The sequence below is a fragment of the Dermacentor variabilis genome, chromosome 6, assembly GCF_050947875.1.
Source record: "Dermacentor variabilis isolate Ectoservices chromosome 6, ASM5094787v1, whole genome shotgun sequence".
Taxonomy (NCBI): Eukaryota; Metazoa; Arthropoda; class Arachnida; order Ixodida; family Ixodidae; genus Dermacentor; species Dermacentor variabilis.
The window spans coordinates 115144704-115158827 of NC_134573.1; the positions used below are offsets into that span (position 1 = coordinate 115144704).

At 47.4% G+C, this 14124-nt stretch overlaps 1 protein-coding gene across 2 annotated transcripts in view; it reads left to right on the forward strand.

Moving 5' to 3' along the window:
• LOC142585063 (uncharacterized) overlaps window positions 1-11785 on the forward strand; it is a 119940-nt gene extending 108155 nt beyond the window's left edge. The window contains exons 5-6 of one of the 2 annotated variants that reach the window (XR_012829012.1): window positions 1154-1231; window positions 10532-11772. Coding sequence is in view for 1 of the 2 variants with exons in the window: in XM_075695540.1 (XP_075551655.1) it covers window positions 1154-1231; window positions 10532-10686 (233 nt within the window). In the remaining variant the exon portion in view is untranslated. Of the gene's footprint in view, window positions 1-1153; window positions 1232-10531 lie in introns of both variants that reach the window. The other variant, XM_075695540.1, reaches the window with a different exon arrangement.
• Window positions 11786-14124: the final 2339 nt, after the last annotated feature.

Sequence of the window (14124 nt, forward strand, 5' to 3'; positions counted from 1 at the left end):
CATTAATCCGCGCATGCCTCGGAACCACTTGAGTCACGTGCATGTATATACACGACCTGTTTCAAAGAATTAAATTGTTGAAATTAGCGCATGTGCTGTGCTCTCCATCTGTCCGTGGTTCTTGCGCTTTGCTTGCCATACGCTGTACTTAAGCTTCGTTTTACGTAGATTCCAACATGTGCGTTGGATATGCATGTTTTAAAATCTTTATTGCGAGAAGTTTTTCTAGGATTGGAATTTGAGTATATCCTATGATATCAGAGTATGCTTTCTCTTCGTCTAGATTACCAAATACCTTGAGCAGAAGCAGCTTTAATACAAACATTCAAGACTTGGATGAAAAGAAATAACACAATTCAATTTCGCACAAATTGTGAAGCGCTGAGATTACAGCTGATGCAATAATATGCACAGGCTCGTTTGCTGTGTTTCATTTCACATCGGTTTGAAAAATCATTAGACAGCTTTAGAATACGTTTGTTACCTGACGTACGTTAAATGTAAGCGCCTGTGCGGGACGGTACGGTGCACATATTAGGCGCGCTAAGCCGCGCCCAGTTTCGTCAAGTTTCATTCTCTAAAACTTGGAGCAAATATTCGCAGATATGCGTGAAGCAGTTTCTTGCCGTAAAGACGAGAACGCCATGATGATAATGATAATGAGGCGGTGGCTTTGCACCTTGGAGGTTGCGTTACTCGGTGGTCATCAGAAGAAACAACCTATTTCGTATTTGTGTTTACCGTCTTACTTTTGAAATGTTATTGCTAACTTAAAGTTCTCTCACCTCGGTGCCGGGATAGGTAAGCTGGAAAGCGTTGCGTCCGCAAAACATTGCGAGCAGCCCGGCCGCTCTCTTCAGGTACAATACATTTCGCTTTGGTAGCGGGGAGGTAGTGGCTGAGATAGAAAGCCTTTGACTGGTGCTCTCTCGTACCTAAGATCTGATTCCCTGGGAGCACTATGCATTTTTCTTAGTTTATTTTTAAACTGCAAAATCCTTTGCCAATTCTGCGTGGAACAATGAAATGACCTGGGTAGTGAGCCTACAACAGCCACTGCTGTAACGTACGCCGCATAGTAATCCGCCTACCATATGCACTGCCCACCCTTTTTGCTTTTGGGCTTATGTTGTTTTGCTTCTATTTTTTTCAGTGATCGGTAATGTCACAAAAAAACTATGGCTATACAGCTATCCTGGACAGTGTGGGGTTATGTTATATCCCTGGCTTGGTAAGTGGGAAGCAAAATGAAGCATACTAAAATTCAACGAAATTCCGGTATATCATCGTAAGTTATTGAGCAATAATCTTTGGAAATTCGTATTTAGAAAGCTTAACTTTGCACATGTGTGCACTGCTGTAACGGTGCGCATCAAAAAGTTCATATCAATAACATCAGCAGCATGGTCGAACTCTTTTATTTGCAGAGCTTCGATTTGGTGATTAGGTCAACACTCAGTTGACACCAATAACTGTGTGCACCTAGCCTGTCGCCGAAGTTCATGAAAAGGACAGAAAGCTTGGCGAGTCGGTATTGATTCATGGGAAATAAGCAACGGCGCACTGAAAGTGATGACAAAGGAAAACGTCGACACAACACAAGCGCTGTTGTGTTTCCGTTTTCCTCCGTCTTTGTTTTCAGTACGCTGTTGTAACTAGCCAAGATGGTAATGACGTAGCTTAACTATGTCCAACTCATTGAGCCAGTGTTACCGCATGCGCCCCCGAACAGGCGGAGGCCGTCGCTTTGTTTCCACAATGGCCTATAGTGTTTGCGGTGCCCGTACGCTTTAATTACTTCGGGGAAACTGTTGCTATCGCCGCGGAAACTACTTTCATGAAGTTGCTGATGCGAGAACTAGTCTGGCGCGACAACAACAGGGCAACAGCACCTCCATATTTCGAAATTGTCCGTCGCAAAACCAGCGCTATTACGCACTGCCTAGCGAGCGTTGGAAACAGTTTATGGTAGTATTACATGCTCGCATTTCGCGTTAGCAAATTCGACGCTCGTCTTGATGAACATCTCCCCAGCAACTGACCTGACTAGGTATCGGCGTGCTGGAACGTGCAGAGCGCACGCATTCCTCAAAAGGACAATCTATGCGGAGAAAATAAATTTGTCCAGATGCACTGGGTGGTATCAAACGTTGACAGGGCGCGCGTTTGTTTACGGTATATCATTTCCTTGGCGTCTCCATCGGAAGGCCTCAGTATATTCTTGTAGGACAGTCAAATTGCCGTAGCGCCTACTAGCCAGCGCTGGCTTCCTGTAGAGCCAAAACAGCAATAACTCGACGAACGTGTTGACTGGGGAAAAACGTTTGCGGAGATTTCTGTATCTCTTTTATTGACTACAATATGCAAAGAATGCACGACGAAGATGCGTCCTTGCCGACTTTCAACACTTTTGCGACATTATTCGCCGAGCCAAATGATGAACAGTCTTCTTTGGCTATTATTATTCAATTTACAGTGATTAGTTCTATTACCCTTACCCATAGTTTGTGGGCAGTATCTTCAGCATCTGTCTTGCACAATGTTTTAGCCTCCGACATAGTGCAAACCTGCACTGGATATAGGTGATTTCCATTGACGTAATCGGATCTGCAACCTTCTGCTACCAGCATGCCGAGAAGCTCCGTAAGCAAGAAAAGCGGCAGCCTGGCAACTAGACGGGCGTGTCTTCCACCAAAGCACAAATTGATAACGGAGATAATTCGTTGAAAAATGGTCGCCGTTACAAATCAAAATAATTTACACTTGGTCATTCGTTGCAGTGACGTCATTGTGGCTGTCATGATCGGGCACTAGCAAGGGGACAATAAGCACCCGTGACGTCATGAGTGAGCTATCCATAGTACAAACCGAGGCCGACCGGGCTGGCAGGTGGTCTACGTAATAGCTGACGTGAGGTAATACGCAAAAACAAAGTTGTCCCCACGCGTCGTCTTCATTCCTTCGTTTTCATGCTTGCGCTATCATACCGGCGTCTTCACTCTATCGATCGCTATTGTTTCGTAGTTATTTTGTCCTCTTGATACCGTGGTCATCTTGCAGTCATTACATCAAAACCTTTGAAGATCCTCCGGCGCTGGCCGAAACCGAACCCTCATCTCACGGGTTCGTCAAGCACAGAAAGCAAGGTTCCTCAAGAATGTTCTTTGATATGACGCATTGATTGGCTTGGGGACAGAGCGCTTCCGCGCTGCTTGTCTTCGGTGTATTCCGAAAACAACACGCCCAACTATTCATCCTAACTTCGGTGTGTTCATCAATATAAAATTTGGTTGCGAGTTAGCGCTTGTCCTGCGCGTCGGTGTCTTTCTCTCGTCCCGTCGTGAAACTGCACTTCCAGTATTCATTCAAGAGCACAACAACCCGAAACTATCGTTGCGCCAGGAACGTGCACTGGCAGCGATTCAGCCATTCTCATTGCTCGGTGGCATCGGCACACCACGCACTTCCGACGCCGCACGCGTATTAGGTGGAGGCGCTGCTGGGTGTCCCAGCATGTCCTGAGGAAAGCACGAGAGAGGAGTCCGGCTGCATTACACACCTCACACATTACGTGTTTTCTGTGGTTGCAATACCATATGATGTTATATCACTTCACTGCTAATCGCATTAAAGTACGCCTAAAATAGTATTAAGTGAGATATGCAGCTTATTTGTCTAGAAGTCTATCATTGTTTTCCGCGTGGCAATATACAACTTTGTTGCTACCAAAATTCCCAGTGCCGCTCCTCAATTTGAATCATCCGTGCCAAAACGGAAGACATGATGTGATATCCACATCATCTCCTCTGTCGCTTCCTGTGCACCAGCCAGAGCACTCTCAACTTGCGTCGGTGGCGCTCCTCGAACCGCCTGCCTCGGCGAACGCCTCCTAAACAGCAGGCCTGGGCACTCTTCTTCATTGCGCCATGCTACTTGGACCAACATGTCCAGTGCCAAGCCCGGCGTGATGAAAGCGCTGGCGTCAAAATGACCGCGGCTTACTCGGAATGATCCCTATTAGATTCTGTGGAAGTCGGGCATGGCAGCACGACATAATGGGTCGATGTGGAGAGGCATTGTGCTTGTGGAGCACATGAGAAAATGAAAACGATACGTTATTCCAGCACCGGAGCTCAAACTCAATTGATCTTTTGCAGCGAAGCTGTTTATAGCTAGATTCTGGCGGATCTGGTCGCCGTGGACATAGACCAACTATTCTACAACTATACTATGCGTATGCTGGTCCCGAAGATAGCGGCGATGTCGGGCCTACCCATGGCGAATGTGAAGCAGGCGTCAAGCAATCCCCATACGGGGGCCGATCCCGAAGTTAGTGCAGTGCCGGCCGACCCGCGGTGGAGGTGATGCAGGCTTTAAGCACTCCCCTTAAGTGGAACAATACCGAAGCTAGTGCAATGCCGGGCCGATCCGCGGAGGAGGTGAAGCTGGCGTTAAGCACTCCCCATACGTGGGCTGCTCCCGAAGATAGTGCGATGCCGGGCCGACCCGCGATATAGTTGAAGCAGACGTTGCGCACTAGTTGTACGTTGGCTGAAGCTAAAGAATGTGCAATGCCGTGCCAACCAGCAGTGGAGGTGCAGTTCGCGAGTAAGGGGCCCACATTTACTGCTTCGCTGATCATCCTTCTTCACAGAGTGAAAGGGCACCGAATTTTTATTTCAGTTCCCAGCCAACGAAGCTACCGCGCCGCTCGAGACATAGCTTGTCCTCGTCTTCTTTCCTAGGGTGATCGCGTTGATGTCGCTGAGGCTATATAGCTCCCCGTCTATAGACCAGCATGATCTGCAAACGATATGAGCAGGTCCGCGAAACTCAGCGGAGTGATGTAGCGTGAGCACGGACCAGATAGGATACGGCTGGGGCTAAATTAAGGGATGTGACTGGCCTCAGCCGGTCAAGTGCGATGGTGCCAGATTTGCCAGGAACGTCCAAGATGTATGTGGTCTCGCGTCTCTTTAGTCACCCGATTTCTTAAGCACCACGTAAAGTGGAGCTGCTCGGTTACATGTGGACGGCTGAATAATGCCGAATTGGGTCCAACATGTTCTCGAACTCTGCACGGGGAACTTTGAGCTTGCCCGGAGCAAGTCGACGTGACTGGAAGAATGCAGGAGGTCCGGAAGTGATAATGTGGTGTCGCATGTCGTGGTAGACGGGCTTTTTTCCAGTTGGGCGATGCAGAATGTTCGGAAAATTCTCGTAACGAAACAGGAAAGGGTCCACAGGAAACCGTAGCGCAAGGGAACGCTAAATATGTGGTTTTCAGTGCAGCAATGCTTTGCACAGAGAGATAGGTTGTCGAATCCAGGAGAGGTAGTGGTTTGACGTCTAGAATGAGGTCATGGTCGGTGAGGAAATGAGCACCGATAATGGCATAACTGATGTGGGCTGCCATGCACAACCATCGGAAAGCTCTTCGCAGGCCCAGGTTAAGTGTGAGCGAGCGTGGTCGAAATACCGGAATTCGAGTTCCATTCATGGCTTGCAAGTATAAAAGGGAGCGTAGCAAATAGAATGGTGACCTGTGCACCCGTGTAGGTCAGAGGGCGTTGCCTTACCGATGACGTAGAAGAGGCGACATGGGCTGCGGCCGTAACCACTCATCGCCGTTAGCAATCAGCCGGACGGCTTCCCAGCCTAGTGCAAAGAAGGCGGTGGCGTATTTGCACACCAAAATGACGGTGATATTATCAGATGGTTGACTGAACTGCTGCACTGTAGCGGTGACACTCGCTGGACGGACCGCGTTGACGAAATGGAGATCGGCGATGACGCCGGGGACGAGCAGAAACGCTCCTACAAGTGGTCGCAACCAGAAGCCCATCCTGTCTGTCGCACAGCTCAGCGAAGGCGAATGTTGTCGACGCTATCTCTGGCCGGTTTGGAAGCGAAGAACGCGCAGTGTGCGACGCTGATGCCAACATCATAGCTGCAGCCATCGGAAGTTTATTGGAAACTGCAATCCCTTTGCCGGCCAATGCAGCGGGATCTGACACATCTTGGGCTGAATCACTGGCCAGCACCATCTGGACTTGGGCGGGCAAGCACTGAAGAAATTGTTCATGTACGAGGGCGTTGTTCATGGAGGAAGCGCGTAGGCCGAGAAGGTTCAGCATTCAGCGCAGTAACTGGTTTGGGCGTTGATTGGCCAGCTGCTCGAATGAGAGTAGCTGTTGCATTCGTGAGCGCTCAGGCGTAGCTGCCTGATCTAGTATGGCGGCCTTGCTTGCATCATGAGGCGACGCTGGGAGGGTGTGCATGAATGAAAGGAGCAGGTCGTAAATCTCGTCCATGACGGCCGCTGGAGGCACGTCGACCACAAGCAAGTAATTGCGGCTCAGTGACGCTATCCGCAAGAGTTCAAAATGGGCCTCTGCTGCTAAAATTCTGGCAGGCGGATGGCACTCGAGACAACCACAGCTGTTGAAGCGAACTCAGCGGCTTCCGGGCTGATCGAGGTGTGATCGCGTTCGTTGTCGGTGATGGACATGGCTCAACTTTGTTTTTGTCTGGTGCGTTATTACCAGGCACAAGTTTCGTTCCCCAATTGTGGAGCACATGAGAGAGAGAAAACGAGACGTTATTCCAGCAGCGGAGCTCAAACTCAACTTATCTCTTATTTATTCAGTTCCCAGATAACTAAGCTCCCGCGCCGCTCGTGGCATTGCCTGAAATCATCTTCTTTCCTAAGGTGATTACGTCGATGTCACCCGCCGTGGTTGCTCAGTGGCTATGGTGTTAGGCTGCTGAGCACGAGGTCGCGGGATCAAATCCCGGCTACGGCGGCCGCATTTCGATGGGGGCGAAATGCGCAAACACCCGTGTACTTAGATTTAGGCGCACGTTAAAGAACCCCAGGTGGTCAAAATTTCCGGAGTCCCCCACTACGGCGTGCCTCATAATCAGAAAGTGGTTTTGGCACATAAAACCCTATAATTCAATACGTCGATGTCGCTGGCACTACATGCTATCTAGGAGGCGTTGCCTCGGCCTCGACCTCCTTGCACGGGTACCCTGTTCTATGCGTGTGAGCGTAAACAGCCCTTTTGTCTCGGCTTCCGATTTCACAGTTGCCACTGCTGGCTGTTAGATGTTTCGTTTGTTAGCAGACTAAAGTTGTCTTAATGCTTGATCCGGTTTTTCGCGCGCGTATATGAGAACAATATCGCATGGTAGACATCAATCAGCATGGCTGAGAGGTAGAGTTGGTACGTTTGGTACGTGAGAGTTGGTACATATGGTCGAGGCCTGGTGCATCACCACCCGAATCGACAGGAAGCAAGTGGTAAAGTGCTCACAGGTTGTGGTGTTCTCTCTTGCGATCGCCAAAAAATATTTGCGACAACCTTGGCAAGTAATTTCGGAAGTTGGTAAGCGGACAATAGCCGCCGCGCAGAGCAACTATATGCTGTAAATAGAAAAGTGCGATCTTGGCCGATATAGGGTTGTTCAGTTGAACAGTTTGGTCACCTGCTCCCAGAAACCTGACCATGTCACCTCTAAATACGAGTATGTAAATTTCAATATTCAACAGTCGTGGGCCAATACTTGGCGAACGGCAGAAGCTGTCAGGATAGCACTGTGGGGATAAGTCTCTACTGCACTCTCAGCATATTCCAGAATGACGACAATACAGGGAATCTCAGCAAGCATGATTATATGTGATCGTTATATTCCGCAGGAGTCAGAAATTTCGCTCCCAGCTCACTGTTGGCTATGTGCCGTTCGAAAGTCACGCTAAGGTTCGAGTCGTCGGTGTTTCTGGGAGACGGGCGTTGAAAAATAGCTGAAAAGCTTATAATTTGTTGACAGTAGATTTGCAAGCAGCAGCCTGGCTTCCTGTAGAATTTTCCCATTCTGTGCATTTCAAGCTGACCACTTCGTATTGAGGCATTTCATCAGTGTAGCTCCTCTGGGGCTCGTAGACAACCGTCTGGTATCCGCGCCGTTCACGAAAGATGCCTTGTCTGATTAAAAGAAGAGGTCTGATTAAAACAGAAAAATGAAACTATTGCTACGAACTCCACTTAAAATGTCACTCATTGAGACCAAATGTAAGTTTGGTGTAGCATTTAGTTCTCTCGGCACAATGAGAAACAACCTAAAATGGCCACATAGCCTAAATGGCCATATATATGGCTCTCGAGCATTTCATAACAAAATTTTCATAAAGGCTCTATTTTACCTGCATGCATTTTACCCACACATGCATCTTCGCACTAAGATTTGCCGTGATGTTTTCTCATATTTGCGAAATTTGATTGTCGTCGCACTTGTACGTATGACTCGACAGAAGGCTATAGAATGTGCCGCATGTAATAGTAACACCCAACGCTCCGGAGCACTTGGGTACGTTCTTATTGCAAAAACGACAAATAATTCACACGCACTTGTAACATTTATTACGCATTACCCGTATAGTGCACCTCATTTCCACCAGTAACAAACAAGGTGCTTTGTCAGTCTCACCGAGGACACCAAAGAAACCAAGTAGCAACCTCGTATGACGCCTTTCCTCCGGGATAAAACGAGCGTTAAGTAATCGTACGAAAATATTTCACTTCAGGTACGAATGCAAAAATTTCTGCGCCCATTACACTTAACATACGGATGTATTCCTAGGCGAGGCGAACATACTTTGTCGCGAATAATGCGTTTCGGTAGAATACTTACACAAGTTTGCTATTTTGACCATTTTATTACGACCTTAAGGGCACGTATTCACATGGCAAATAGGGATGCAGTATGATTTCAATGCGCCGCAATATTTCAAGGAATCTTAAAAATCGTACATAATCCCAGTTATTCATAATAGAATTTCAACGCTAAATTCATGCAATATAGAGTTCTGGAGGACCCAAAACGTTGGGCTCGCAAGACATTGGGGCCCCAAGCTGCGTTGTATTGGTTGCTCTTAGATTGGGAGGATCATCAGAGCTTTAGGATTGGGACAAGAGCAGCGTTGGGCTCCACGATTGGGACGCCGCAGGGGTCAATATTTTGAGCCACGATATTGCGGGAGGGGGGGAGTCAAAGAACTCCGACCTGAGCTCAGCTAACGTCTTCTTAAGTTGCGCGGCGCCTCTAGCCTCTAAAAATGCTTACAGTCACCCGGAAAGCAGAAAGTGTGCCCTAGAACCACCTTTTGCGTGACGATGTAAGTGGAATTGATATTGAAGATTCATTCTACGGTGCCCAGAACGGAGGTAGCACCGCGTGGTCGGCGGCAGTATACGCCTCGCTAAGGACGGCTTAACGTCGGATACATCGAAGAGGACGTTTTTCGGAGAATGTTACGCTTTGAGAAGCAACACTGACCAGTTGCCGTCTGCTCTCTGAATTCCTGAAACGAGAGAGCATTCAGGGTGTAGACGTCCTGGAAAAGAACCTCTCCTGATGGGCCTGCATCGGCTTGAATACCCTAATAGATGGTGCGATTTGGAGGAACCTTTAGGACGCCATCCTTCCGTGATGTAGAGCATTGTAGCCTCTGTTTTCGGCCACACTGAAAGCACATTCGGTAACCTGCTGTCTTTAACGAACCATCGGTGGCTGCGTCTTGCGTATTTCGCTAAGTATTCCCAGTTACGTACACACTGTTGCATTCCCGTTGAAAGCTCGTTGTTGCGTCTGAGTGGCAGAAGTGTTAATAATGAAGGTAACTTTGAGTAAGGGGTTATGTAGTCCATAAATTTCTCCGTGAAACTCATTAATGTACCTGCTGGTATTGCTGCTGCAAAAATAGCATCCTAGATTTTCAATTTCAGGCCGTACATGAACGCTTTGCGCCATTCGCGAACTGCCGTGGTTTCGTCGATGACACTGCGCGATGCATCTGCCGACAAACGTACAAGAAGTGGCCGTACTTCGCTGGGAACAAATAACAGCGCGTTGCGAAATATCTCCACGACAAAATGCGCGGCCATGTCCAAACGGAACATCGCGGTGGATGCAGATACGGCACGTTTGGCTAATGAAGCACATGCCACGACGTACCGCTCCCGTTTATGTCGTGATCAGCGATTATGAAAACTTCGTCCCGCATTTCGTTACGAAGCTTCTCCGTTCGACGTAATCGCGATTCTAGAGCGTTAGGTTTCGTTATTGCCTAAATTGAGTGTTGAAATTGGCTGACGGGGTGTCCTAAAATAGGTGCGATTTTCTATATTTCCAAATTTTCTATATGAGCAACTGCCGCAATGTTCAAATACAAAATACATTTTCCGGACGCTTTCAATAAGTATTCTGCTACGATCGTTCTTGGCACAAAATGCGTACGTCTCTCCTTACAACTAAGTTGCAAGAAATCGCCATTTTCGCTGCGCTCATGGGCCCATTATCTTGAAAAATCTTCAGGTATCAGCACTTTATTCGAATTACAGGTGATAATACAGACAGAACAAAAGACCTCGAATGTGACAGGGATTTTGAAGCTGATAAGTTGAGTGAAGATTACTGTTGCCACTTACAGCAAATTAAATGATAATCGTTATTTCTTTGTTCTACACAGGTAGAATGGAGTGCGAGATCCATGTGCGAGAAAAAGGAATTCCAGAAAAATATATAGGTCGCATAGACTATACCTGCGAATGGCTGTTTTGGCATCTCTGCGGAACAGACGCCGCTATGTACCGACTTTACTCTTCAAATTGTTCATCTTTATGATTTTGTAATTTATTGGGTGCCTTTGTTCTTATATCATTTTTCAGAAAGACATAAAAAAATGTTTTTCCTACAGATTTGATATATAAACATTTGAAAGCTATGGCCTGCTGTGATCCTGAACCCGTTATCGCGAAATGTGAAATGCGCATGCGCAATCCCTCTTCTAGCGGCGTCTGCTACAATAGCAGGGCGTCCTGCCCACTGCGCTTGCGCTAAATCTGCCCGGTTTAAGCTCTGCTTCGACGCGGGCGCGCTAATCGAGGTCCTCACGTCTGTCGCCAGAGGAAATGTTGTAAAACACCGCAATAATTTGTGCAAATAAGAAATAGGTTCACAGAAAGGTGTAGGTTTGAAGTAAGTAACAGTTATTGAAAAGGAATGTCACTGGCTGCAGCTAAATTCCGTGTTCTGCACCGGAAACTGGAACCGGTTACTGTCTGACGTTAAAAAAAATTAAACAAAATACAGTGCCGTCAAAATTGCGTTTCGTTTGAGAAGAGCGCGCGTGATTGAGCCACTGCATGGATCGGAAGCAGTCGTTACGAGTAGTTTTGCACACGCACTCGGACAGTGGAAAGCGTTGAGTAATTGTGCGAGCCAACGCGCATGACGTTTGCTAGGTGCTATCCACTTGCGACATCAATGTAGTCGTATCACGTCTTTCGATCACTGCAGCGATTTAGTACTGGCCACTGTTTCTATATATATATACACACAAAAGCCAATATAGGCTGCTCGACACTATCTCGCGCGTTTTGATAGCGACGTACATCAGAACTGACTCGTCGTTCCACAACAACCATTTCCTGAGTGATCGCCAGATATATGCCGAATAACTTCCTGTCATTCAATAAGAATGTCTCTCTTTCATGCAGCCTACCAATTCGCGCTGTTTCGGTTTAGACAAAACAATTTATCATTCGAGGCGCACTTGCCAAGTTTGCCTCCAATTAAAACTGCCTGCGATGCCTATAGTGCAGCTCTTATCTCACTCAACATACACAGCTCTATATACGTGCATCCGCTGCAATGCTTTCCGTTGTATCAGCAATTTCAATGTCATGGCCGATCATGTAAGCAAAAGTAGCTGTTTACTATTTACAATATCCAGAATTGATCAAACGTGAAGTTGTCACCGGCATTCTGAGTGGTTGGAAGGCATAATTTCTTTGAAAAATGGCCGCCAGAGGAGCAGCGTGAACTCGAGCGGCTTTATAGACTAGGAAAACTGCCTTAAAATATTTAGACTTGAGGGGGAGCTTCGTTAACAAACTATAACACGGCAATCAGCACTCGTATACGACGAGAGAAATTATTGAGACATGGAAAATTCCCTTGAAATAAATCTGGTTTGCGAGACAAATGCTTGTATGTATTGAATCTCTTAAAAGATGAGGGGGGAAATATGCGCTCACCGAGAGGGCATCGTCAGCACGAGACCACCACCAGGCACCTTACTGAGATGTAGAGAGCTTCGCGGCCGGAACGAAGTCTCCCCTCTCCGCCGGCCCAGGGTGGAAAACGCGCTTTCCGATCGCTCAAGGTTGCGCGGACATTCTAGCGTCTAGGAAAAAGCTTAAACAGGTGCGGGGGCGGCACGCATAGCGTGGGAAGCTAGCCGCCGGAATAGCTATCTCAAGTACTGCTGCTGGCGAGGGCGAAATACCTTCGTGTAATTATAATAACCCTAATAGGACTTCTTTCAATGAAAAAAAAAGAGAAGAAAAAGAAAAGGGAAACGGCTCAGGAGGCTATACTACGAGAGCTATGACTGATACTTTTCTATATATATGTATTCATCTCATCTATGGGATCGCATGCGCGCGCTGTTGGTTTTAAAGCGCAACCGTGGTAGGGAAACGGAAGGCGATATAAGCATGCGTGTCCATGATACGCACACGACAAACTGCCTTACAATATTTAGAATTGATATATATATACACACACAAAAGCCAATATAGGCTGCTCGACACTATCTCGCGCGTTTTTATAGCGACGTACATCAGAACTGACTCGTCGTTCCACAACAACCATTTCCTGAGTGATCGCCAGATATATGCCGAATAACTTCCTGTCATTCAATAAGAATGTCTCTCTTTCATGCAGCCTACCAATTCGCGCTGTTTCGGTTTAGACAAAACAATTTATCATTCGAGGCGCCAGATCACTCAGGAAATAGTCACTCAGGAAAATCGACTGCCACGGACATCATCAGTCCCTTTCCACATAAGTATGAGGCTCGGAGCAGGAGCTTTGGCGCTTGAAAGTAACCGTTGGCTTGACGAACCAACCGACTGAGCTACCTTTCCGGGCAACATTGAAGGATCACGAGTTCAAATCACATGTTATGTTCCTTCTTTTTCCCTTTTTTTCTTTTCTTTTTTTTCTTTCTTTCAATGTATTTTCCTTCCTTTTATCACTGTACGGAAACCCTCCTAAAAAAAATTATATATCCTCAATTATATGTGGCCACACATGTGCAGGTCGTAAATACCAGGTTCTCTAGCCGAGTGCCATCCATGCGGTATAACCGAGCTCAGATTGGTCCACCTTGACTGATCAAATAGGGCACCACTGTAGGTTAAATGAGGCGTACAACTCCTGCGGGACCCGCCGTGGTTGCTCAGTGGTTTTGGTGTTAGACTGCTGAGCACGAGGTCGCGGGATCGGACCCCGGCCACGGCGGCCGCATTTCGATGGGGGCGAAATGCGAAAACACCCGTGTACTTAAAATTAGGTGCACGTTAAAGAACCCCAGGTGGTCGAAATTTTCGGAGTCCTCCACTACGGCGTGCATAATCAGAAAGTGGTTTTTGTCACGCAAAACACCATAATTCAATTTTTAATTTAACTCCTGCGGGGACGGTAGAGTATCCGTCTCCAGTGCAAGAGGACCGTGATTCAAATCCCGGTGCCGCGCAATTCTCCTCCGGAAAATAAAAAAAAACCGTGTGTTGAGAAAATTGCACAAACAGGCCTGGAGTGCGGCCTGATCCCGGTGACCAGAACCGGTAACGCACTCTCTCACCAGAGCAGGATTGGCCACCCTGGTGCAGTACTTGGCCACAACCTCCTATATGAATACAACAATCAAACCCCGGCCCTCAGTCCCCAGCAGCCGCGAAGCAACTGACCACGGCGGCGGTCAGATCTGTGACGCTGCTGAGGGTGCTAAGAATACCTGGCTCCGGACAGGCCGCCATTGGAATCTGAACCTGGCAACGTTTAACGTTAGAACGCTATCTAGTGAGGCTAGTCTAGCAGTGTTATTGGAGGAATTAGAGGGTAGTAAATGGGATAAAATAGGGCTCAGTGAGGTTAGGAGGACAAAAGAAGCATATACAGTGCTAAAAAGCGGGCACGTACTGTGTTACCGGGGCTTAGCGGAGAGACGAGAACTAGGAGTCGGATTCCTGATTAATAAGGAAATAGCTGGTA